This window comes from Amblyomma americanum, chromosome 9 (genome assembly GCF_052857255.1).
Source record: "Amblyomma americanum isolate KBUSLIRL-KWMA chromosome 9, ASM5285725v1, whole genome shotgun sequence".
Classification (NCBI taxonomy): Eukaryota; Metazoa; Arthropoda; class Arachnida; order Ixodida; family Ixodidae; genus Amblyomma; species Amblyomma americanum.
In genome coordinates this window covers 119,463,074-119,486,791 of record NC_135505.1, presented here as the reverse complement: position 1 = coordinate 119,486,791, position 23,718 = coordinate 119,463,074, and the positions used below count along the sequence as shown (strand labels likewise).

Genomic DNA, 23,718 nt, shown 5'->3' with positions numbered 1-23,718 from the left:
TTAATTATGTGATTGCTTTTTCGAGTTAAGCTCCATCGCTGGCCATGCACACAGTTTTGGTTCCGGCTTGCTGAATTTGCTTTGTTAATGTATTTTCATATAGTATTCTGGGAAACTGTTGTACAAGGGAGGACCCTATAAGGAACACAATTTTAACATCATGCTGAGATATTCAAAAAACTTGTTGACGTATGCTATTATAGGCACTGTGCAGAAACCCAGGGGCAGCACTCTCAGTCAACAGGTACACCGCCAGTGGGCGCCGGAGAATATAGAGAGCTGCGGCCGCCTGGATAACGTTTAATTTCTTCGCCCTCGACATTACTCTTCTTGATTGTCATTAAGCATTCTGCCATCTATGTTGCCATTGTGCATTTGTCCTCATCTTTCAGTTTTACTCAGGTTGTTTGTTAATTAACGTTTTGCCATCTGTGTATCTTTGTTCCTGTTTTTTATGTGAAGCATTTAGTGGCTTGATATCTGGATTCCCTTGTCGATTCTTCTGGCCTCCAGCAATGTTACATAATTTTATTGCAGATTTATTTGCCCTCATGTAATATTTTTTAGAAAGCAGTATGTCACTCATTATCTGTTCATGTGTGAGCCACAAAAATGGTGCACGCTTAGGTTCCTTCCTTATATAGCTTGTGATGTCACTACCTTTAATAGTTATGAATCTGCACCAGTGGTGTAGTATTCATTTTTTTGCCTCTTGGTTGGTTTAAGGCTTATAGTTTTAACATCCCAAAGCAACTCAGGCTACAAGGGACACTGTAGTGGAGGCCTCCGAATAATTTCAACCACCTGGGGTGTTTTAATGTGCCCCAACATTGCACCATACACGGGTCTCTAGCATTTCATTTCCACTGATATGCTGCCGCCATGGCTGGCATCGAACTAGTGTGTTTCAGGCTAGCAGCTGAGCACTATAGCCATAACGGTGGCGTTTGTTTGCCTCTTGTCCTATTTGCGCAGTCTTAACCTGCATTGGATTGTTTTGTGGTTCATGCATTTTGTGTCGGTAGCTTTTTGATATTACATCATTTGTGTTTTTGTTTGTTTTGCAGAAACCCGTGAGCTCTGCTGATTGGCATCAATCCTCAAGCTCGACCACCATGTCCTAACGCATGCAGAGGACATCTTGCTGTTTCAAGAGAACAAGACCTGGAGCAGAGATGACAGTGCTGGATGCTTCTTGCAGTGCCCTGTCAAAAAAGGATCAGCCGGCTAATGTGTAAGTCACAGTTACTTGAGTTCTTTCTTTTTTTTCTGGAAATCGGTCAAGTCCACCTGAACAGAAACTGCAGCGGTGGCTTGATATATTTGCAAGGCTGTCTGCATCTTTGCATGCCATTTGAAAACTCCTTAACCAAGTAACAACCCTGATAAGGTGAGATAGTCTCTGAGCGCAAGGTGCTGCACTACAAGGCTAAGCTTGGATAGGTGGCTGGTCCTCTCGGTCTGCACCTGATGTGTACCTAAAGTAGTGAAGCATTGCCTCAAAATGTGCAACTGCCCTACTAGCCTCTGTGGTGCGGTCAGAAAAAAAAATGTCTTGGGATTACCTAAGTTTGCTTTTGAAAACAGCTGGGCTTGGTGATACCTTTACATCATTTTTTGTTTTCTTTTAGCTTACAAGTGCTTTGTTTTTAGTGAAAGCATTTTCTTTGTCTTTAGCATGCAATAACCTGTCAGTATAGGTGAACTTTGTAGTCTGTGTACCTTTGCTGATGGATTTAGATAAGTTTGGTCCAGTCACATTCTCTGAAAGCATGCAGTAATCGTTTGTGGCTTCAGGTATGAAAGCTGCTGTGACAAAGCATTCGTGGTGTCGCAATCCGTGTAGAATGACTGCAACGTGCTAACAGCTGCAACACATTTTTCACTCGACTAAATTTTCTTTCTGCCGAAATGTGTAATCAGTGTTTCTGTTTTACATGCCTTATTATACATGAAATGTTCTTGTGCATAAATGAGCACCTTCACAAGCTGAAAAACCCCTCTAACATTGGAACAATTGGCCCACGTAGGCTTGCTTTGAAGTTTCTGTGATATAGCTCCTTGCCAGAATAGCGCATTGCTATTCTTTCATAAAATGCACATACCACTGCTAAATTCCAAGTGGCAGGTACAGGCGCGGCCAGAATAATGCGTAGCACGCGACAGGCGGCGCATCAAGGGGAAACTGCATCTAAGTGCCACCTATCAACGAGAGAAAGAAACACTTGGCTCTCCGCGCGCAGCGAAGTACCCGCCACCGAGTCTCACTCTTTGCTTCAACCCTGGTGTTATCTTTGCTCGAAAGATGCTAAACTGTTTCGAGCAATTCCGCCAGGTGATGCTTTCCTCCAAGCGGGCTGAGTTTATCGTCGATGTCGCGTGCGAGTGCCAAGCTGTGATGCGCTACAAAGCACGCAGCCTTTACTTTCCTGCAGGCATGCAGACTGTACGTTAAGCAGTGATAGGCCTGCGGCAATAAAGTGGGTCCGTACCACGGCGCCTCTCTGTGCGTGCCGACACGCATAGTTCTCGACGCTCATGCTAGGTAACGCGCATAAGCAGTTCTCCGCAGTTCTGCGACTGTTCCTGTGCTCCATATTATTCTGGCCGCGCCTGTACCTCTTGGTAAGCTAAATTCTTGTTATAGCAGAAATATTTTCGGATATGTGCGGGTTCCTTGCGTTCACTCCAGGTTGTCTCTCTTGGCAATGTTCATGAATGCATGATGTGTTTCCAGTTTTCATCACAAGAATTGTTCTTTGTTGAAAGATTTCAGGCAGCTATGTTCCTTGTTGATAGCCACTCAGTACATATGTGTTTGAAACAGTATAGTGGGTCACACTGAACACTGTCCTACTTTCTGTACCCTTGCTGGGCCCTGAGGCAACTTCCTTAGCAATATAACTTTTATTGAAATGGTTGGTTTGTGATCTTCAGCAATATATGCTATGGCAACTAAGTACTGACATACTTGAGCCACTGGCTCTTGAGCAACTCACATCCTTCACCGACCGTTACAGTATCATAGCCCGTGCAATGTGGTTTTCGAAAAAACAGATCAACAGAATTGGCCCTTCTCTCTCAAAAAGAATTCATATTGGATAACTTTGAAAACAGACGTATAGTACTAGGTATTTTTCTTGACTTCAGCAAAGCTTTTGATCCCGTTAATCATCAAATATTGCTCCAGAAACTTAACTTTTACGGGATTCGTGGTAAGGCTTTGTCATTATTAACATCGTATCTACAGCACCGCACACAATTTGTTGATATAAATGGACACTTCTCGCATGTTACAACGGTGACTGCAGGCGTTCCCCAAGGTAGTATTCTTTGTCCGTTTCTTTTTGTTATATATTAACGATATTGTGCTCATAGGTGAACCTGACAAATGCATATTATATGCAGACGATATAGCAATGTTCTTTTCGGGAAGCAAAGGCTCAGACTTAAGCGCTCGTGCGAATGGCACCCTTTCGCAAATAAACAACTGGGCATGTAACAACTATTTAAAGTTAAATACCAATAAGTCAAAAGCACTTATATTTCACGCACGAAACACGAATATTGAACTTCCTCTCCTCCTGCTCAACGAAAATGTACTGGAAGTTGTACACTGTTATAAAACTTTAGGAGTTTACTTCACTAAAAACATGTCAAGGGATAGACACATTGAACATTTGTCCGGTAAATTATCTAACACCATCGGCCTTATACGTTGCTACTGCCTGACTTTCCCCACATCCGTTAATACCCTCCTTTTTAAATCACTCTTCCTATCTTTGATGAACTATGGCATCCTAGTGTGGGCGACTACAACTGCAGAAAACATGCACAAGTTGGTAGTCTTCCAAAAACTTGCCATTAGAATTATAAGTAATGTGCCATACCAATATCCTACAGCTGACTTATTAAAAAAACTAAATGTTACTCGTGCAGACTCGATGTATGGCTTTTGGTTATGCAAATGTTACAGGTCAAATGTCATAAACCATATCCGAACCCTGGCTGAATTAGCCGAATTAAATAGGAACATAGCTTCATACCCCACACGTCATCCTGAATTCTCGAAAGTTTTCAAATGCCGTACCAATTATGGGAAACTGATGCTAAAGTTCACCTTGCCAACTACCATAAATCACCTACTACAAAATGACATACAGTAAAATACCACTTGAACGAACTTCATTTAAACGAAGTATTCAGTTGTACAAACTTTTTTCAAACCCCACACCGTAGCGCCATTGAACCCAATGCAAACGTCCTTCAGTTTAACGAACATCAGTGCAGTGTGCATTTCAGTTCTACGAACAGTTTTCGGGGCGCCATCCCATGTGTCCTAGGTCATACTGAACACTTAAACAAGTACAACCTGCCCTTTTTACCACTTTTTTACATTGAGAACCGCACCGACCGCACTCCATTACCGCGTTACGAAACTACACGAAGTGGCGTGTGCATCGCATTCCGATAAATTTAAGAATGCAGAAGCCTGACGCGATTAATGTGCGGCAGGCAGCAGAAATGCTCCCAGGAGCTTGGTGGAGTGTGAAACCAGCAACAATACTGAATTACTGGCAAAAAGCAGATCTGCATGCAGCAAACTGGACTACTGTGGACACCAGTCTGTTAGGCAGAAGATCATGGCACTGATGAAGAACACAGTGAGCCAGGTGGCTGGCCAGAATTGTCAGAAGGTGAAGATAGCCCTTTGTTTTTTGAGGAGTATGCCGCCTGTGACTCCCTGGTGAAGACGAATGCTGCATTCAATACGGAGATATTGTAGAGAGTTCATTACCTGAGGAAGGCGAAGACGAGAAAGATTTGACCCGCGTCATGATAAAGCGCCAAAAATATATTCCAAAGAGGCACTAATCGACATGGAAAAACTTAAAGCCTTTGCTTCTCTGGCACAGCAGTTTGCTGCCCAGCAAACTGCTGTGCCAGAGGAGGTCCACGAGTGCTTAGACACAGTTACTAAGTTCCCAACTGCTGCAGTCCTAAGTGGGAAAGTGCAGCAGATGATTACAATGTTCTTTGCAAGGTGCTAATTAGCGGAACTTGAGCAGAGTGACAAATAAATGGGCTGATATATGATTTGACCACCCTTTTTTTTACCTAATGGTAACAAACTGCTGCACACTTATTTCAGTTGAGTGAACTTTCACTTTAACAAAATTTTCCCTGGGGTCCCTTGAAGTTTGTTCAAGTGAAGTTTCACTGTATATGCCAGTGCCTGTGATACTTTAGTGGTACAGGCAGGAGCTTATTGGTTTATGTTTTTTTTTTTATGGCAGCTCCACTATAATTATTGTATATGCCAGTGGAATGGGGAGCCCACCTCTTTGGACTCATCTACTATCTGTATATGTTACGAGATTGTCCATGAAAAAGTTGCACGATATCTTTACTTAGATAACGTATGTGTTTTCCACTTGTACTTATTTTATTAACTAGTCATGCTTGTTCTCTATCTTTTTTTGCTAATGCGACGGTAACCGTTTTATGCAGAAGAACTTGCTTTGGGGCTAGTTGGTTCATGATTGAAGTTCTGAACGGCGCTAAAGACACACACACACAGGAAAAAAAGGGGATGACACAAAGAGCTCTCTTTGACACAAAGGCACTCTTTGTGTCATCCCCCTTTTTTTTCCTCTGTGTGTGTCTTTTGCACTTTTCAGAACTTCAACTGTTTTATGTTTTGTTTTTTCTGATAATGCAAATGTGGTGTCTACAGATGGCTTATATATGCTGTGTAATCTTCCATTGCCTTCCCTCTGTGTTTTTATCGATGTATGTATTCATGTTGTGTAACTTGGCACCCCTGCTGTAAAAGAATGGGTGCACTGGCCTAGTCTAGCCTTTCTGGTTTTTTGCCTGTGCACCCAACATCGCCTGATGTTGAATAAAGATCAAATCAAATCAGATATGATGAGGACTGCATGCTGTGTGTTCTTTGCCTCATGTCTGCATTTTTCAGTAATTTCTTGTAAATAAAGAGCATTTCAGCTAATGGCTAGTATCTGCTCACTTTGTGTACTGAAAACTTGCCTTAGCTAAGTAGTTTTTAGCATAGCCGAATTCAACTAAAAGCACTGAAAATTGACGTTTTCAAATTATGCGACACTATCAATTATTATGAAAGTCTGTGGAGTTTGTGAAAGTGTGTGGAATCTGGAGAAATTATAAGTTGTAAGTTACCTGTTGCCCACCCGTTAAATTACCTGTTCACCGATCATGTGGCTGCCTCAACAGACTATTTGCGCATGTGCAGTCTGGGCTCATCAGACCTGAATAAGCTGTGCTTGGTAGTGCTGTTTGGTCTTCTCGTAGAGACAGGGCTGGTTGGCCATGGGCGGGGAAAGACCAGGAATCATCAGATAGAATCGAAATCTATTTAACATCCATACGAGATTTTGATAATGCCGACAAATGGCCTGACAGGGGTGTGCAACTCATCAGAGATTTGTGTACACAATGAAAATAATTAGCAGTGGCTGTCAAAGATAGTCAAGTAGCATTATGCAATGGCAAGAGGGGAATCTAGATGTACATTATGCAGAAATACAATGCAAGCAATGGATTACAGTAGTGACAATCATTTTGCTTCAGAAACATGATGGTACAAAATGAGTAATCGAAAACCAAGTGAATTTAACAAGGATCGTAACACATATGATAGTAATTGTGTTTCATATCCGGGCCACATTATCACAAGGGTTGTAATCCTATCATCATCATCAGCAGCCTGACTGTGCCAACTGCAAGACAAAGGCCTCTCCCATATCTTTCCTGTTAACACTGTCCTGTGCCAGCTGCGGCCACCCTATCCCCACTGCAAGACCAAGCATCCCACCTCAGTGATGGAGGCAGGGGACAGTTTTGTTAGTATCGACACCTAATTTTTATGGCATATTTTCTTCACAATAGTGCAGAAGACACTACTATACATGAATCACCATGTGGTACTTGCCTACTGCCGCTAAATAATTTATAACTGAATATTTCGTTCATGCTGTTTTTGTTTGTTTGAACAGCCAGCGATGACTGACGTGAAGTGTGCTTATATGTCATGCGAGACATAAAAAAACTGCAATATAATTGCTCCTTCTACATTAGTTGTCATTCTTGCTCTTGAGGCAGGCTTGCTTTAGCATTGTCCTAAATTAAAATGAAAAAGCAGCAATTATATCAGCTTTTTCATGTCTCACATGACCTATAAGGGCACTTTGACATCACAGTCATTGGGTGGCACAGCACCTCTTTCTTCCTTTCTTCTTTCACTCCCTCCTTTATTCCTTCCCTAATGGAGAGTCAGTGGCGTCCAAGGAGATAGGGGGGCATCCACTGAGATTGGCACTTCCAGTGACCATGGAGATATGCGAGACAGTTACTATATAATTTCCTTTCCTCAAAAACCAATATTCATTTTCATCCTTCAGTGTAATTTTGAATGCCTGGATTACACCTAAAGTTTTTCCAGGGGATAATACCATGAGGTAATCCATGCATATTAATGCTTTATGCAGAAAACAGACAGCCAAAAGTTAGGTCTCTATAGTACTCTAAATAACCTGTTTTCCCTCTCACGCAGGTCACGTTTGTTTGGTGCCACTATTTCGAGCTCAGTATGTTACCCCAACCCGTCCACTTCTCTGCACTCGTGAAGCACTGAGTGCTCAGGAGTTACGTCATACTGGTTCATTGTGGATCATTGTGTAAAGGGGGGCTACTGCCGCCACACGCAATGTTTACAACGCGAAAACAATGCGACCGTTAGATTTGATGCGGCCGCTCACTCGAGTTCGTCGTCCTCGGCTGGTACGATTGCGCATGCGCTACGCGCGTCACCGGTGTGGAGAGAAATCGGAGAGCAGGCGAGGGCACACATGTCGTAGACACACCTCTTTGGAAGCGCTTGGAAGACCGTAGAGAACAACGGCAGCCTCGGTATGCGCCCCGGGCACTCCCGAGATTTAGCAACATGGCACGCGGCCTCCGGGTCACGATTTCGAGACAACAGCGCGCCCTGCGCCGGCCGAGCTCTGGGAGTTATCCGGTGTGGTCCGGGGATGAGGGCACGCCGCAATTTCAAGAATTGGCCTCTAGCCAGTAAAGGGAGGGAGGCGGGAGGGGGGGGGGGGAGGTGAGACACACGGTCGACTTCACGGGTCAATGGTCGTGATCAACGTCTGTGATTCCGTCTCCAATCTTTGCGCGTTGCGTAGCTGCGTGATGAGCCCTAGGTTCTTACGAACTAGGGTTGTGTTATCAAACAATTTTTTTTCCGATGCTGTTCTGCAGTGTACGCCACTCCGACTGGCAAATCTTTGCGATAATGGCGGGAAAAGGAAGATATGATGGGGGGGGGGGGCTTCTATTTGGCCAGTGACCAAAATGACTGATATTAAATCCAACGGCTCAAACTGGGCGAACAACCCGGAACACGTGCAGTAGACGTGATGTAAGCTGTACTTCGTTTATTTCCTTTCAGGAAAGCCCAGAAAGCAAGCAGCCTTGCAACGCGCGCGTCATCAAAGAATGGGGGTTAACTGATTGAACAAGCACTGCAGTACTAAACTGTGTGCAGCATTTAGAGCACCACACCGAGTAACCCATCATATCGAGTGACCGTTTAGCAGTAGCATGCGTCAACTATCCCTAAAACGTGTTTTGTGGCACGGTGAAAAGAATACAGATGGAAGGAAGTTTGAAGAGCGTCGTTGCATTATTCAGATGCACACCGCTGGTCGCGACCTTCCAGCAATGTATTCTACCCGTGTGTTTTTGTTCCCCGGAAGGGTATCTTTGAATACCTTGTTTGTATTCTTCAGTCGCCAGAGTTGAAATATCTAGCCCGCTTTGCGGACCCACAGACCACCTAGATAGGACGACCGGGGTTGTCTCATTGTCATGGCCAGCTGTTTAGCACAGCTAGGGGTCCGCTATCACTAGTTAGATGATTACTTGATCTTAGATGGCTGGATATTGGCTTTCCTTTTTAGTGCCACAGCTCTGTTTCACAGGGTCTAACCGCCTCACCGAATTTGTGTGAAGCTTGACTTTCAAGGTGACCAAGCTTGGCCAAACTATGAATGAATAATGCCGCGACTGGGATTCGAACCCGCGGCGGCGCGAACAGATCAGGTTCGCTGGCCACTGCACGAGAGCACTTTGCTATTGCCACAGCCTATCACGCATTGCGTTGTTGTTGCCTCAAAAACGGTGGCACATGGCCATCGATGGTCATGGGCCTTGTGTTAAACTGCAACGCACTCTCGCGCTGTGCATTGCACATAGTCGTCTTTATCAGCTCATACTACTATCGAACTAATTTCGACGCCAGACGTGCCGCCAGAACCATGAGCCAGCCATGTTAAACCCGTGCTTTCCCACGTGTACACGGTTTAACTACTTTAAAAAGCTACCAATTTTAGTAGCGCCGCGAACAGATCAGGTTCGCTGGGCACTGCACGAGAACACTTTGCTATTGCCACAGCCTATCACGCATTGCGTTGTTGTTACCTCAAAAACGGTGGTACATGGCCATCGATGGCCATGAGCACTCGATGGTCATGTGCCTTGTGTTAAACTGCAACGCACTCTCGCGCTGTGCATTGCACATAGTCGTCTTTATCAGCTCATACTAATATCGAACTAATTTCGACGCCAAACGTGCCGACAGAACCATGAGCCAGCCATGTTAAACACGTGCTTTCCCACGTGTACACGGTTTAACTACTTTAAAAAGCTACCAATTTTCGTAGCGCCGCGAACAGAGCAGGTTCGCTGGGCACTGCACGAGAACACTTTGCTATTGCCACAGCCTATCACGCATTGCGTTGTTGTTGCCTCAAAAACGGTGGCACATGGCCATCGATGGCCATGAGCACTCGATGGTCATGTGCCTTGTGTTAAACTGCAACGCACTCTCGCGCTGTGCATTGCACATAGTCGTCTTTATCAGCTCATACTAATATCGAACTAATTTCGACGCCAGACGTGCCGACAGAACCATGAGCCAGCCATGTTAAACACGTGCTTTCCCACGTGTACACTGTTTAACTACTTTAAAAAGCTACCAATTTTCGTAGCGCCGCGAACAGAGCAGGTTCGCTGGGCACTGCACGAGAACACTTTGCTATTGCCACAGCCTATCACGCATTGCGTTGTTGTTGCCTCAAAAACGGTGGCACATGGCCATCGATGGCCATGAGCACTCGATGGTCATGTGCCTTGTGTTAAACTGCAACGCACTCTCGCGCTGTGCATTGCACATAGTCGTCTTTATCAGCCCATACTACTATCGAACTAATTTCGACGCCAGACGTGCCGACAGAACCATGAGCCAGCCATGTTAAACACGTGCTTTCCCACGTGTACACGGTTTAACTACTTTAAAAAAGCTACCAATTTTAGTAGCAGTCGTAGGTGCCAGTCAGACAGACGCGCGCGGTAGTGACCAAGAAATGACCCCTTTTAATGTTCCGTCGCGCAATATATACAAAAAGTATGGTGGGGCAGCCAGAAAAAAAGAATGTAAACCAATAGGCCCCTGCCTGGCGCAATATATACAGCCAGAACGGTCACATGACTTACGTGAGAACTGGGTGAGGGAAAGGAAGGCATAGCACATATCTCGGTGCGTATCAGTGGGACGGCCGCGCGCGCAATGCTTATCACGATGACTGTCACATCTTCCCCTGTACAAGGAGCGTGTGCAGTCATTGATACCGAGTCTTTTCGGCATTCGTATAGGATGCGCCCATATCGCGTCGTTCTTTGCACTGGTGTTAAGTCGAATTTTTCGATACGTTCGCTTGGGTGTTGTTGGATGACTGCTCCGGCACGATGGTTTTGCCAAGCGAATCAGAAGCACTTCGTGTCAGCACGTCGTCGGTGCTTGTTTCTGTAAGCTGGCTGCTTTGTTGACGCTGGTCGACCTCTGCGGGGCTGGTTTCTTCGTCAGGGAGCACCAGATGACGTCTGTTTTGGTGTATGCCCCCCCCCCCCCCCCCTTCAGTCTGGACCCAGTAGGACCTTGGTGTCGACGATGGACGAAAAACATTGCCTCGGGCGCACCTGTCTCGCAACCACACCTGGTTACCTGCAGACAACCTGGGAAGAGCCCTAGCAACATGAAGTCTGTCAAATACAGATTTTGCTTCTGTCGGCACTTTTCGTCTTGCTTTTTCCAAGAAGCGCCGACTACTCGAGGCTTTAGCGCGGATGGCATGCATGGCACTCTTGAACCTAAGCGACGGCTCATCAGCAGTTGCGCTGGACTATTGCCGGTTGGCCCCGGGGAATTTCTATAGTTCAGGAAGGCAATGTAGGGTTCTTGCGTTTTCTTCAGGTGCCTTTTGAGAGTCCCTACCATGCGCTCAGCTTCCCCGTTAGCCTGCGTGTAACGAGGGCTCGTCGTACCATGCTTGAAGCCGTAGAATCTTGCAAACTCAATGAAAGCAAATGAGATGAACTGTGGACCATTGTGGACCGTTTTAGGGATCCCGTGCCTGGCGAAGATACTTTTCAGATGCTGGATGACCACCTCTGACGATGTTCCGCGATCCAGCAGGGCCAGCTCAGGATACCTGGAGTGATAATGGACAACAGCAAGATAGACAGCTCCTTTCATCTCGAATGAATCCACACCGACTTTTTACCTGGAAGCTCCATTGTTTCAGAGGGGATCATCGGTTCAAAAAATTCGGTGCGGTCTTGCGCGCAGGTTGAGCAGCTGGCTACGGGTCTTGCTATGTCCTGGCTTATTCCTGGCCACCAGACTGATCCTTTAGCATTTGCGCGACAGCGGACGACGCCCTGATGTCCCTAGTGGACTCGTTGCAGCATTTCTTTCCGCGCCGCTCGTGGAATTACTAGTCTGGAGTCCTTTCTTGCACACAGTGATATGCCCAAAGCTGTTTTATACCCCTGTCACACGGCATTCCTCGAAGGTCTTTCCAGCAAAGGCACCTTTTTTTTCACCAAAGGAGCGAAAGCTTAAAGGAGCAGCGACGCAGCTACACAGTGCAGCCCAAAGGTGAAACAGTCGTTCAGGCTTAGCACCCGCTGCTGTGCTCGAGGCGGCTGAAGTGAGTGTTTTAAAATTAAAGTGGGGTATTCTGTTCATTCGTTGAGCTCGGACTTTTTTTTTTATTCTGATAGCTTCCTTAAAAGTACTGCAAGAGCTAGACTCTCATCATCAGCGGCAGGTTTTGTGTATTGCCTTGGCCACCAGGGGCACGCGATGTTGCAACACATTCACTGTCTTGAAATCTCGGCATAAAATATAAACACCCGCACCAAAAGCAAAGCCAGACACACCTTTCGTATTTAAAAAAAAAGTATTTTCTAACATTGTTGGCTGTATCTTTTTTATTGCTTTTACTTTTGACGTTGGACGGCACTGCGATCGCAGGTTCTCGAAGGCTGCGCCTTTGCGCTCCAAAGGTCTCTGACGAGCGCCTTCGCCTCCAAGGCTCATAGCGGCAAAGGTGCAACATTTGTGCCGTGTAGCTGCACACCTTACGCCTTTGGATATAAGGACCCGATTCTTAAAGACATTTGCGGTGCCCGTGTGACAGGGGTATTAGAACTTGTGGTACCCGGCCCTTTTTAGGCCAATCGTGCACGCAAGCTTCGAGCAAAAAGGCGCACTCTGGATCCTTTGCCCGCTCTGAGCGTATGTGGTCTAGTATGTTATCTGAGAGCGCATATCGGACAACTTCGTCCACGTATGCCGAGGCGTCAGGTTCAGACAGTTCACCCATGGCTAGCCCCGTGTTCATGCCTCTAGCCCGAGAAAGTGTCCGCTGTAGCGATGCTTTTGCCCGGGACGTGTTTAGGTGTGAACGAGTATCTCATGAGACGCATCTTGAACTTTTGAATTCTAGATAGAAGTGAGTCAAGGGGATCACAACCTAGCAACGGAGGGAGGGGCTTGTGATCTGTCTCAAACACAAACGTGAGACCTCTCAGGAATTCGTCGAAGCGCTCCGCTGCCAAAGTAAAAGCCAACGCTTTCTTGTCGATCTGCGAATACCTCTGCTCAGTTTTCGCGAGCGATCTAGAGGCATATGCAGCAGGACGTCTTTCGCCTGAGGGCTGATCTTGGAGTAGAACTGCGCCAAGTCCTTGCGAAGACGCGTCCGCCGACACGATTTTCGGGTACACGGGGTTGTACTTTGCAAAGCACCTGTTCGAGCATAGAGTAATCGATCTTCTCAAAGGCGTCCTCTTGTTGAGTTCCTATAACCAATTGCTGTCTTTGTTGAAGGGGCTGCGTAGAGGCGCCGACATAGACGCAGCGTCAGGAAGGAACCTTGCGAGGTGGTTCATCATGTCTAGCAAGGAAGGAACTTCAGCGACGTTTTCAAGTCGGCGCAATTCCTTGATGGCCCTAATCTTTCTATGATCCGGGCGCACTCCGCTGCCGTCGAAGATGCGTATCAGTGGGACGGCTGCGCGCGCAGTGCTTATCACGATGACTACTATGTGCTGACACAGGTATCGGTATTCATTCTCGCCGATTCATCTTTTCCTTTTTACCGTCCTTGGTTCCTCGACAGGACGATCAGTCCGTTGCACTTCGCGGCGCAGTCCGAAGTACCCCCTTGTCCTGAATTCGTGAATAAATGCCGGATAGCTTCTGAATCTATAGACCTACAGGCGTAACTAAGACTGTTATGAAGCGCCGTGTTCGCTTTGTTGTAGAAGCGCGGGCGTTGTCGATGTGTCGTGGCGGAGATTGATCCTGTTTTAGTTTTCTTGTGCACGGCTTCTGTTCCTCAGCGTCTTCGACCATATTTCATTTCGTTGTTACTCTACACATGATTCAGAATGACACAAAGATTCCATTCCAGTTTCACTCCAATGTGGTTCGTGTTCGAAACGAACTGAACATGCTCAGTTCGCTGCACCAAGCACATAAAAAAAAGTAGTATGGTTTTAAAGGGACCCTGAAATGATTTCGATGGGTATATTCTAGTGCAACAGATCTGCAGAGTTGGTGTTTGCGGGTATTCTTGTCAAATTTGAAAGCTCTGCGTGGGCCCTGTAATTTAAAAATAAGTTTTCAATATCGCTGCTCGCAGTAGCTCGCAACCGATTAGGGCTACACACCTCACTGCGCGTCCCCTGCCCTGATGACGTCAGTGGGCAGAAGAGCCAGCCTTCAAGCTCGCCCTATAGTGGGTGTGGCGGGATATTCTGCGCGAACATGACGATTATCATGACCGACTCTTCCTCCTCACTGCAAAATCTTCCCAGACGAATGCTTGCTACGCTCACACCATCTCCATTCGAAATTCGCCGCGGTAAATGGATGGATCAGCCACCTAGCCATGACATAGTGTTTTTGAGTGTTCAGCGGCACGTGGTGGCAGCCACGCGAACTAAAAGCTTTTGCGCAGTTTTCCCGCCTGGCCTTGTGAACACTTGTTGAGGCGTTGCGTAACGCTCAGCTTAACCTGGGTCTCTGCCCGGTCATGGATTGTTCCTAGGTCACATTAATGAAAGTAGCGTCATCATTTCCACTATTATCATGACACTGAAATTTACAGACGTCACCTCTGTGCCTTTCTTAAGATCAAAAGGCTAAAAGTGAAAAATAAGCTTTTTAAACGAATAGAAAAACTTGCTGCTTCAGTCAGCCACAAATTTTGAAGCTTTTTTTCTTCTGCACTCTGTTGAAAAACGGCAGGAGATCGAGCTGCCCTGGCTGGGCTGACCACACCTCTGCGGCAAGGTGGCGTATCAGTTGAAGGTATTGCCAGGGTTAGCATGCACCCGTTGGAGAGGTTAACTCTTTTATTCACAATTTAACACCTAGAGGGTGATCTCGGTACTGTACAATGCAGCTTGATAAGCCTGGGCCTAACAGCCTTACAGCAAAGGAAGGGAGAACACTTAAGATGCCGACAGACACAAATTGCCAATACAAGCGCGCATATTTAAAATGGAATGATTTGCTTCAGGCGCCTGTAAGGTTCTCGCCTGAGTCGAGGACTTGCGCACTCTAAAATCCTTCAGCGCCCACGCTTTCCCTCCCCATTAGCCCATCCACTACTATAGTCGAATACAACTCAAGAACAAAGCGGCCTTTCCCCGCCAAAGTACCCCCTTCCAGCCAATGGCGTCGGCTGATTCTCATCAGCCTGCTAGCGCGACTATGTATGGAGTGGCAGATGAAAGTGGATAGTCTCCTTCCCCTATGCTTCCATGTTCGGGGATACCCCTTCCTGCATTGTCGCGCTATGGTCAGATACAAGGCAAAAACGAAGCGGCTTTTTTCCCCGTCGAAGGACCGCTTTCCAGCCAGTGGCGTCGGCCGTTCTCATGAACCTGCTAGCGTGAAAATGGAGCGGTGGGGGGGAGGGGGGGGACTATCTCCTGCCATGCAGGCAGTTGACTATGCCCTTTCATCTTCCACTCCGTGCATTGTTACGCTAGCCGGCTTGTGAAAATTGGCCGACGCCATTGGCTTGAATATGGGTACTTTGACTGACAAAAGCATTTTCGTTATTGAGTTGTATCCGACTATAGGATACGTCGTATGCACACATGTCTGGCGCGCAATTCAGGACAATCGCGCGCCTTAGACTGTGGCGGGAAAACAAATTCGGCGTTGTCGCGCGCGAGTTTTACCGTCGTGGGCGGTGCTCTCTCCCTTCCCCATCTTCCTCTCCCTCTCACAACGGCCACGGCGCGCAGGCTCCGCCTTGGCCGCGTGCGCGGTACAGAATAGGCCCCGGGTCCCGCGTGCTCGCCGAGCGCGCGTAAATGCGTCTCCGCGCGCGCGCGCGAAACCCAGTTCCAGAATTAGCCCTAAACGGGAACGGAAAGCCCCTTGCAACTGCGTCAGCAGGGAGCCACGGCACCAGCGCCGCAGAAACTTGCCTCGCTGTTCTTTGTGTTTATATGCCCGAGGCGTGCGCTGCTGTTTCGGCCTCGGGTGGCACGCCTGCGTGCGGGCCGCGGGATTTGTGCCAGATCTTCGGCGGCCATTAACGCAGGTTCCTTCTTTTTTCTTCATCTCCTGCGCCTTTCTTTCTCTTCGTTTCGTTGGTGATTTTCACCGCTACCTTGCCCGTTAATGCTGCGTGTGCCGTTGTCGCGTCTATACAAGCGTGTGTGTGTTTGTGCGGTGTCACCTTACTTTGTTATCCTCGGTTTGAAAAATGGAGGCGTCTTCTTTTTTTTTTTTGTTCTAGTTTCTTGGGACCTGGGTGTTGGCGACTCGCTGGAATAAAGTTGACTTTCTCATTCTGCTTTCTTACGCAACGGCAGCTGTTTGGGGGATGTGGGGGGACATTACTCAGACTGTCTGGCGTCGGTGTCATAATTAATTAACGACTTAGATGCCAAGCGACGAATAATTAAAAACTGTGACTTACTCTACTGGAAACTTGTAAACCGGAGGTCCATCTTAACACCAGCTCTCAATCAGTCGGCAGCAAACCGTTGGCAGTGAATGTAGCCATGCGTTCAGGGGTCCTTGGTGTAAATGGCATTATCGTCATGTTTGACATCGACGCCCTCGTGTTTTATCCTCACTGGTCTTGACCTCCTGGTCAAAATGTTATCCAGGCGTGGTCGCAAGGACCCGTGGTCCTAGAATGATGCCTTCTCGAAAATATGTGATCTCTGGTCATGCGAGCGATCCTGGCGGCTTTCGGAGCTCCTTAAAGCGGATAATTTAAGCGAGCGGTCGCTTCGGAGCCTGTTGTAGTATGTAGAGCTTCTGATCATGTGCAGGCAGCTGGGGTCCGTTGATTATTTCGACGAAACGCATTCTGGGACATGGAACGAGGCAATCTGCTGAAGTCCTATGACGCTCTCATCCCAGCGTTGCTAGGGAGAACGGTTCCCGGAAGTGACGTAGTAGTTTTGTTAGCCCTGAAGGGTCCGCGGCGAGCTTGAAATACGGTGGCCCGAACGCTTTCTCCGCGCCCGTGTTGTAGCGAAAACAGCTGTAACGGAAAGGTGCACCGACACCACAGCTTCATGGGCTTCGAAGACAAAGGAAAACCGGAAAGAAACAGAGGAGAACCGGGAACGAAAGCCATAAAACACTCCCTGCACTCTTGACGAGGGGACGCCTATGAAAACCACGGCCCTGTTAATGACCAGCGGCTCAGCAGGGAGCCGCGGCCTTCGACAACGAGCGTCCTGCTCTTCGAAGCTGCCGCCATCATGCAGCTGCGAGTGACGAGTCCGTGTCGACCACGCTGCACGGTTTGAAAATGTAACAGGCTAACAGCACACTTTGCCACGCACCCGTGTGAGGGTGTGGGTGGAGAGGGGCGGGGGGCGACGGCAAAATACATTATTAACCTCTTTATAGAATAGACACCTTTAGAACACCGTGTTACCGTTAGTGGAGTACCGGGAGCCCGCCCACCGCCGGTGAGCACGTGCTGAGTGGTCCCGATGCTCCATGGGCGCGCGCAGCTGCCGGGTACCTGGCGCCATCTGTCGTCGTCAAGGCGGTTTGCGCATGCCAATTAGCTGAGTGCGGTCTCCCGGTACTCCGGTACCGGTAACACGGTACATGGCACGCTAAAGGTGTATGAACACATTTACCATACTCATAGATAGCTTTAGCACACCTTTATTCATAGACACCTTTAGTCCACCTTTACTCCTAGGCACCTTAGCATGCTACACATTTAGAATACCGTGTTCCGTGTTACCGTTAACGTTCCCGGAGTGCAGGGACCACGCGCGCTGTCAGTGCGCACGCGCAGGTTGCCTAGAGGACGGCAGATGGCGCCATGTATTCGGCAGCTGCGCGCTCGCCTGCCGCAACCAATCAGCGCGTGCGCTCTGGCGGTGGACGGGCTCCCGGTACTCCGGTAATAACGGTAACATGGTGCACGGTATGCGAAAGCTGTCTAACAGCTCTTGCGCTATTCGGTCCACGCGCGCTGGCTTTTGCGGAATTCGAATGCTCCGAGGATGCGAAACTTGGAGGAAGGCGCTGGAGCAGCTTTGCATGAATGGTATCGACGATGAATAGATGGGATTGAAACGTGATTGTGTCGCCGTAGCTAGCGCTAATCAGCCGCATTGCCTCGCGTGTAATCGTCGTTAATTTTTTTTATCTATCGATGTTATATGGTGTTTCACTGAAGGAGTATCGCGTCTGTCTGGGAATTTGGGGATGAGCTAGAATTTTACCGATTTGCCTTGCCTCCGCGTGCAGGTTTGACGGCACCTCTGTCTCTCTTCTTTCACTCCCTCCTTTATCCCTTCCCTTACGGCGCGGTTCAGGTGTCCGCCGATATGTGAGACAGATACTGCGCCACTTCCTTTGCCAAAAAAACAATTTTCAGCGATCCAACCCTCTCCTGCGGATATATGTTCTTAGAGGGGTGGGCGCTTAATCGGGGCTAAGTAATGTAACTCACTTTTTTTTTTTCACAAGGTTCGGCTTCCTCCGGGAAGTGTGCTAAATCTGTTCCGCTATCTCGAAAACTCTTCGAAAGCAAAGGCACGTGTTTGTGCAACGCAGGCGTGGTCCGCTTTCAGCTACGCATGCAAAATGGCATCGTGCGTACTTGTGCAGCTGCTGCCTATCGCTTGCGCGTGTTGTCAGCGGGGCTGGCTTGTGCGCCGTATAGGATGTGGTGGTTTCTGCCAACTACGTTTCAACTAGCGGAGCGCGAGACGGGACAGAGGAGGAGCGCTGTGGAAAAAAAAAGGTGAAAGTTCTTGGTGTGCTTATGCAAGAAGGTTGTCACTGTCGAACCGCTTCTTTTCTCGTTTCTCGGTGGAATGTTTTTGTGGTGTGCCCCGATCGAGACTAAAAAAAAAAATCCAACTCGATGCTCATAGCAGTGTTCCTCTTGAGTGTGTAACCGTATTGCTTGTTATGTGCAGATATTGATAGGTGCTTGCGCCTTATGTGGGAAGATAAATTCATCCTGACGACCTTGGTAACGCTTCAAGGATGGCGCAGTTGCATGGTAGTGCTATAGTTGGACACAACTGAAGAACTAAGCGGCTTTTCTTCGTCAAAGGACCCCTTTCCAGCCAATGGCGTCGGCAGATTTCATGACCCTGCTAGCGTGACAATGCAGGGAGTCGCACGACATTGCAGGGAGGGGACTATATCTTTTCATAAGCCGCTCCCTGCATTGTCACGCTGGCAGGATCATGAGAATTGGCCGACGCCATTGGCTGGATGGGGGTCCTTTCACGGTTAATAGCCTCTTCGTTCTTGAGTGGTATCCGGCAATAGTAATGCTTATGATATGCATATGCTGACTTATGAAATGCCTGTAACCTAACCGTAACTGTTTATTACCAGTTCGTTTATTTCTTTGCACTCTCCCACGTGAAGCGGTATAGAGAAAATAGAATTATCTGTGTGGCTAGATTTTTTCGTATATTTCTTGTTCGAAACCCTGCGCAAGATTTTTATACACTTATTATTACTTGTCTCTGCTAAGGAGAAAAATTACCGCTCTTTTCTCACTTGGTGATGGAAGTGGGCATTATTAATATACGAATGCATTTCATGTTTTAAAATCCGGATCGCGTTTTTGCTATTGTCACATTGAAAGGCAAGCGTTTACTGTTTTTTCTATATTTTTTCAATAATTTTGGTAGCACCCAGCTTACTCAGTGTCACCTTGAAAGCTACGGCAGAAGACTACGATCGTAAGACTAGTAGCATATTTGAACTTGATTGTCTTTATCTAAACACTGTGGCTGTTTTTACCTTTACTCCGGGGCCTCAAGTAATATTTTAGCTCCTATGCTTAGGAAAGTGCACAGCACCTCTAAAGTAGCCGGTATAATTTTTGGTTTCTGTGCAGAATACCAGGTTTCTCACGGAAGCCTGTCACTGATATTTAAAAATGGGCTTTCTGAGGTATGAAGACTGTCTCTGGGCAGAATAATACCAGCGCCGGTGAATATCAGAAAGCAGGTGCATAAAGTTAGAGTTAGCAGGTCAACTTAATTCTGATACTTAACTTTTGCCTGTCACGGTTGAAAGTTGCAATCACCTGTCACTAGTAATAGCCATATCAGTTTCGAAAACGCTCTTACCGTCGGCGCTCTGGCCCAACGAATGTTGGATACATTATGCCAGAATACATCCGCCTTCGAAGATCATGCAAGCAAAGCAACCTCCGCAGTGCACGTAACTAGTCGAAATAGCCAAATTTTGTCGTGCCATCGCACCGAGGGTAATCGCGTTTTCCGAATACTGAAAACTGATATAGCTATTACTAACGACCGGCTATAAATTGCAGACAGGTGTCTAACTGTAATAGTGAAAAAGTTCATTATCAGAAAAGAGTTAAGCTGCTAACTAGTGAACATTATTCTTCTGTTTTTTTGATGTCCACTAATGCAGGCATTATTGTGCCGCAGAAGCCGTATTCATACCTCAAAGAGCCTATTTTTAAAAGTTAGTGGTGGTCTTCCCCAAAACACCTGGCACTTTGAAGAGGTTTCCGCTAAAAAGTTTTATTTGCCCGCACTGCTTTGTATGAATTGAAGATGTCCGTGAAACGTTGTATTCCAAAACATCACTTTCGCGCTAGAGAAACGCTATTGTTTTGGGGATGGGGGGTGTTTCCTCCACGGCGATGTTCGTGTTGGTTCGCTGCTCATGAATGGAGAATTCTGTCGTGGCACATTACATGGTGAACATTCAGACCTCGTGCTCTGTGCTGACTCGGCGAGCGCAACAGCTGTTGTGGCTGGCACCCGTGTCCTGTGCTACGCGTTTCCGTTCTCCTCGTTATTATTTCTTTATTTTTTATTTGTTTATACATACTGCAGCCTTAATAAGGCTATAGCAGGCGTTTGGCTCTTCAGGTTATAGTGAAACATAGACGAACGAGCTGGTACAAGATACGGCATCCAGAAAGAAAGTTGACCTGACACAGTTGCATTCCTGGCATTGCTGTTTTCACCTATAGTCGGGTACAACTCAAGGAAGAAGCGGCCTCTCCCTGTCCAAGGGCCCCCTTCCAGCCAGTGGCATCCGCTGATTCTCATTAAACTACTAACGTCAAAATGCGGGGAGTGGCAGATGAAAGGGTATAGTCCCTTCCGTGCATTGTCGCGCCGCTCTTTGCATTGCCATGCTAGTAGGTTCCTGCTAATCGGCCGACGCCGTTGGCTGGTAGGGGGAAAGCCGCTTCTTTCTTCAGTTGTATCCGATTATAGTGGACCCTTGGGTGAATGCCTGTTACAATGTTTCAGCCTTCAACTACGTAACTGTGGCGGGACTCTTAGCGTGTTTTGGAGTTACATCTGTGCTTTGCGCAAGAGGTCGCTTCGTTGGGGTTCCCGGTTAGCCGTACCTGGAATGGGCTTCTTGATGTTCTTCGGGAGCTAAGTCGCGCGTATTTCTTTGTTGGAGGGGGGGGGGGGGGGGGGAGGTTGGCTTGGAGACGTTTCCGGGGCCCTTGAGGCTCTTACGGAAGGTCGGCAGCAGCTCTTGTCCCATACCTCACTCTGTTTACTGTCTCAGCCCGATGACCACATGCCACAGCGCTTATTTGTTGGCTGTTGTAGGACACCACACTCGTATATGGGCCTACACCGTGTAGAAACCGCGCGAGCCTAGCCTCGTTTTTTTTTTTCCTGTCTTAGGCGAAGCAACGCGAATGACGACGTGCTATATATAGGAGGCGCTTGCGAACCGACAAGCCGCGGGCCTGCACCGCGCGCTGCGCCGTTGCCTTTTTCCAGAGGGCCGACGGGAAAGGGAACCGCGAAGTGACTTGTATGGGGAAAGAATGTCTGCGCGAGACTGCGAAGAAGACCTCGGTGTGAGAGAGGGAGATGAGCTCGGGGCGCAAGGCCCGGACCCCGCCTCGTTCCTCTGCCCTCCTCCACCACTTTCTCATCCTCCCAGTCACCCACTGATGGCCCTCCGCTGCCGCTCGTCTTTCTCTTCCATTTGGGCCGCGGTTGGTGTGTCCTTTCTCTCTCGCGTGTTTTTCTCGAGGTCTCGCGAGAGGGAGGGGGCCGGAGTGAAGAGGTGAGGGAGAGAGATCTCTTGCCCCGGCGACCTGTAGGAGGCTCAAGCGCCGTTCCTTGGCTGGCGTTCCTGGGGCAGGCAGGCTGGCTGGCTGCGCTGGCGATGGGGGCAGCTAAATTTGGCCCCAGTTTGGAGTTTTCGGCGGTGGTGCTTGGTGGCCGTTTCGTTGTCGAGAAAGGCGGGAGGGGGGTGGCGGAAAAGGAGGGTAAGGGGAGGGAGGCGATGGATGGCTCCTCGAAACGCCTTGCGTCACACGTCCTCCCCTCCCCCTCCGCGTGGCCCTTCTTCCTTGGCGCCCTATACCGCCGTCTCCCTCATCTTGTCCCTACATGTCGGTCCAGATCTGCTCAGGTGCCTGGATGACTGCGCCATTTGGGCGCTTTGCGGAAACGGGAGGCTCTCTAGAATAGTGGGTACCAGAAGACTGTGGCCTCCAGTCTCGGTGGGAGGAACGTTGATGGACTGTCCTTCTTTCGTTGCCGGATGTGATGGACACCCTACGCAGTTTGCGGAAAAGTTAGCTCGACAGCGGTGGCTTGAAGCGTCTGAAGACTGACGCCCGACGCTTTGCAGTGAGTGTGCTTTCTTCGTAGCTGTGGAACTGTGCTGTCGCAACCGCGTTCCTCTGCGCTGGAGTCCGCCTTGTGTACCGCAGTTGGTTGGCAGTGCGGAGTCTGTTCTGGCCGCAGTAATTTACCTTTTTTTTTTTGTCGGCTTCGGTTAATTTAGTGCCGAAAACAAGCAGATTCGCGATGAACTGGTGAGGTGGTGGTTATTGTGGCGTTTTTTTTTTTCGTTTCCCCGCTGGTTGGGTAGCTTTCGAGAACATAGCGTGTCTTGTGACGGTGGTTCCGTAACTGCGTAATTCCCTTCTGCGGACACTGCTGTAGCATGTTGTAACAGGCTGACTGTTGTGGTGGTGGTGGCCAGCTGCGCTCATGCGCAGTTTTTTCTTCGAGATATGGTGGCTCGGCAAAGTTATCGAAGATTGGATACACGAAAATGTAAGTCATTCTGTATGTTTTAGTCTCGGGGCAGTTTTGTTTCTTTCGGTCCGGTGTCAACAATCGGCCTGACGCTTTTTCCAGGAGCTTGTTGCTAAATTCACGCCTCTGTCTTCATGGTGTCTTACTGCTTAACTGGATAGAACACGACCACTCTGCAGTGTCTCTACAAAGTGCGACATAATCTGCCCGGGAAAGGGACGATGTTAACGCACTACGGTCGGTGCTTTGCAGCCATGTACAGTGACCTGCTCAGCTGCTCTGTTTGCATTGGAATATGCATTGATTATCCGCGGTTTTATTCGGTTTCGGTGTTTCAGTAGTAGTTTTGTATTTTGATACTTTGATGGTACTCGTAGCGGGCCAGTACTTGCCATATTCCTGCTGGCGTGCTTTGCTAGCGGTGCTGTCTCGTGTTCCGAGACATTGGGCCAAGGCCTGTCTATATTTGGTCCTGTCTGTCGCGTGACGCACTTTGATTTCCTGCTTGCAGTTTCCGCGACTGCGTGACGTGGCTTCCGACAACGCGCTCTTCTTTCAAGCTTTGCCGTTGAGGTCGCACTTTCTCTTCTTGTTTCCTTTTTTCTTTGCCGCACTTAGGTGCTGGCGTGTAACCTGTATTTGATGACGCGGAATAGCTTTTCTTTGTTGCGCCATGTACCTGAAATGTTCACGAGCTGTGTAAGTGCGTGGTGTTCGATG

General features: G+C 48.0%; 1 protein-coding gene across 6 annotated transcripts in view; it reads left to right on the top strand.

The window, feature by feature from the left end:
* The window catches only part of LOC144104206 (uncharacterized), a 37,274-nt gene that overhangs the window by 2,508 nt on the left and 11,048 nt on the right, over positions 1–23,718 (top strand). For 2 of the 6 annotated variants that reach the window (XR_013308458.1, XM_077637078.1), the window contains exon 2: positions 1,068–1,234. Coding sequence is in view for 1 of the 6 variants with exons in the window: in XM_077637078.1 (XP_077493204.1) it covers positions 1,128–1,234 (107 nt within the window). In the remaining 5 variants the exon portion in view is untranslated. Of the gene's footprint in view, positions 1–1,067; positions 1,235–22,065; positions 23,017–23,718 lie in introns of those variants that run through there. The other 4 variants (XR_013308460.1, XM_077637080.1, XM_077637079.1 and 1 more) reach the window with 3 other exon arrangements.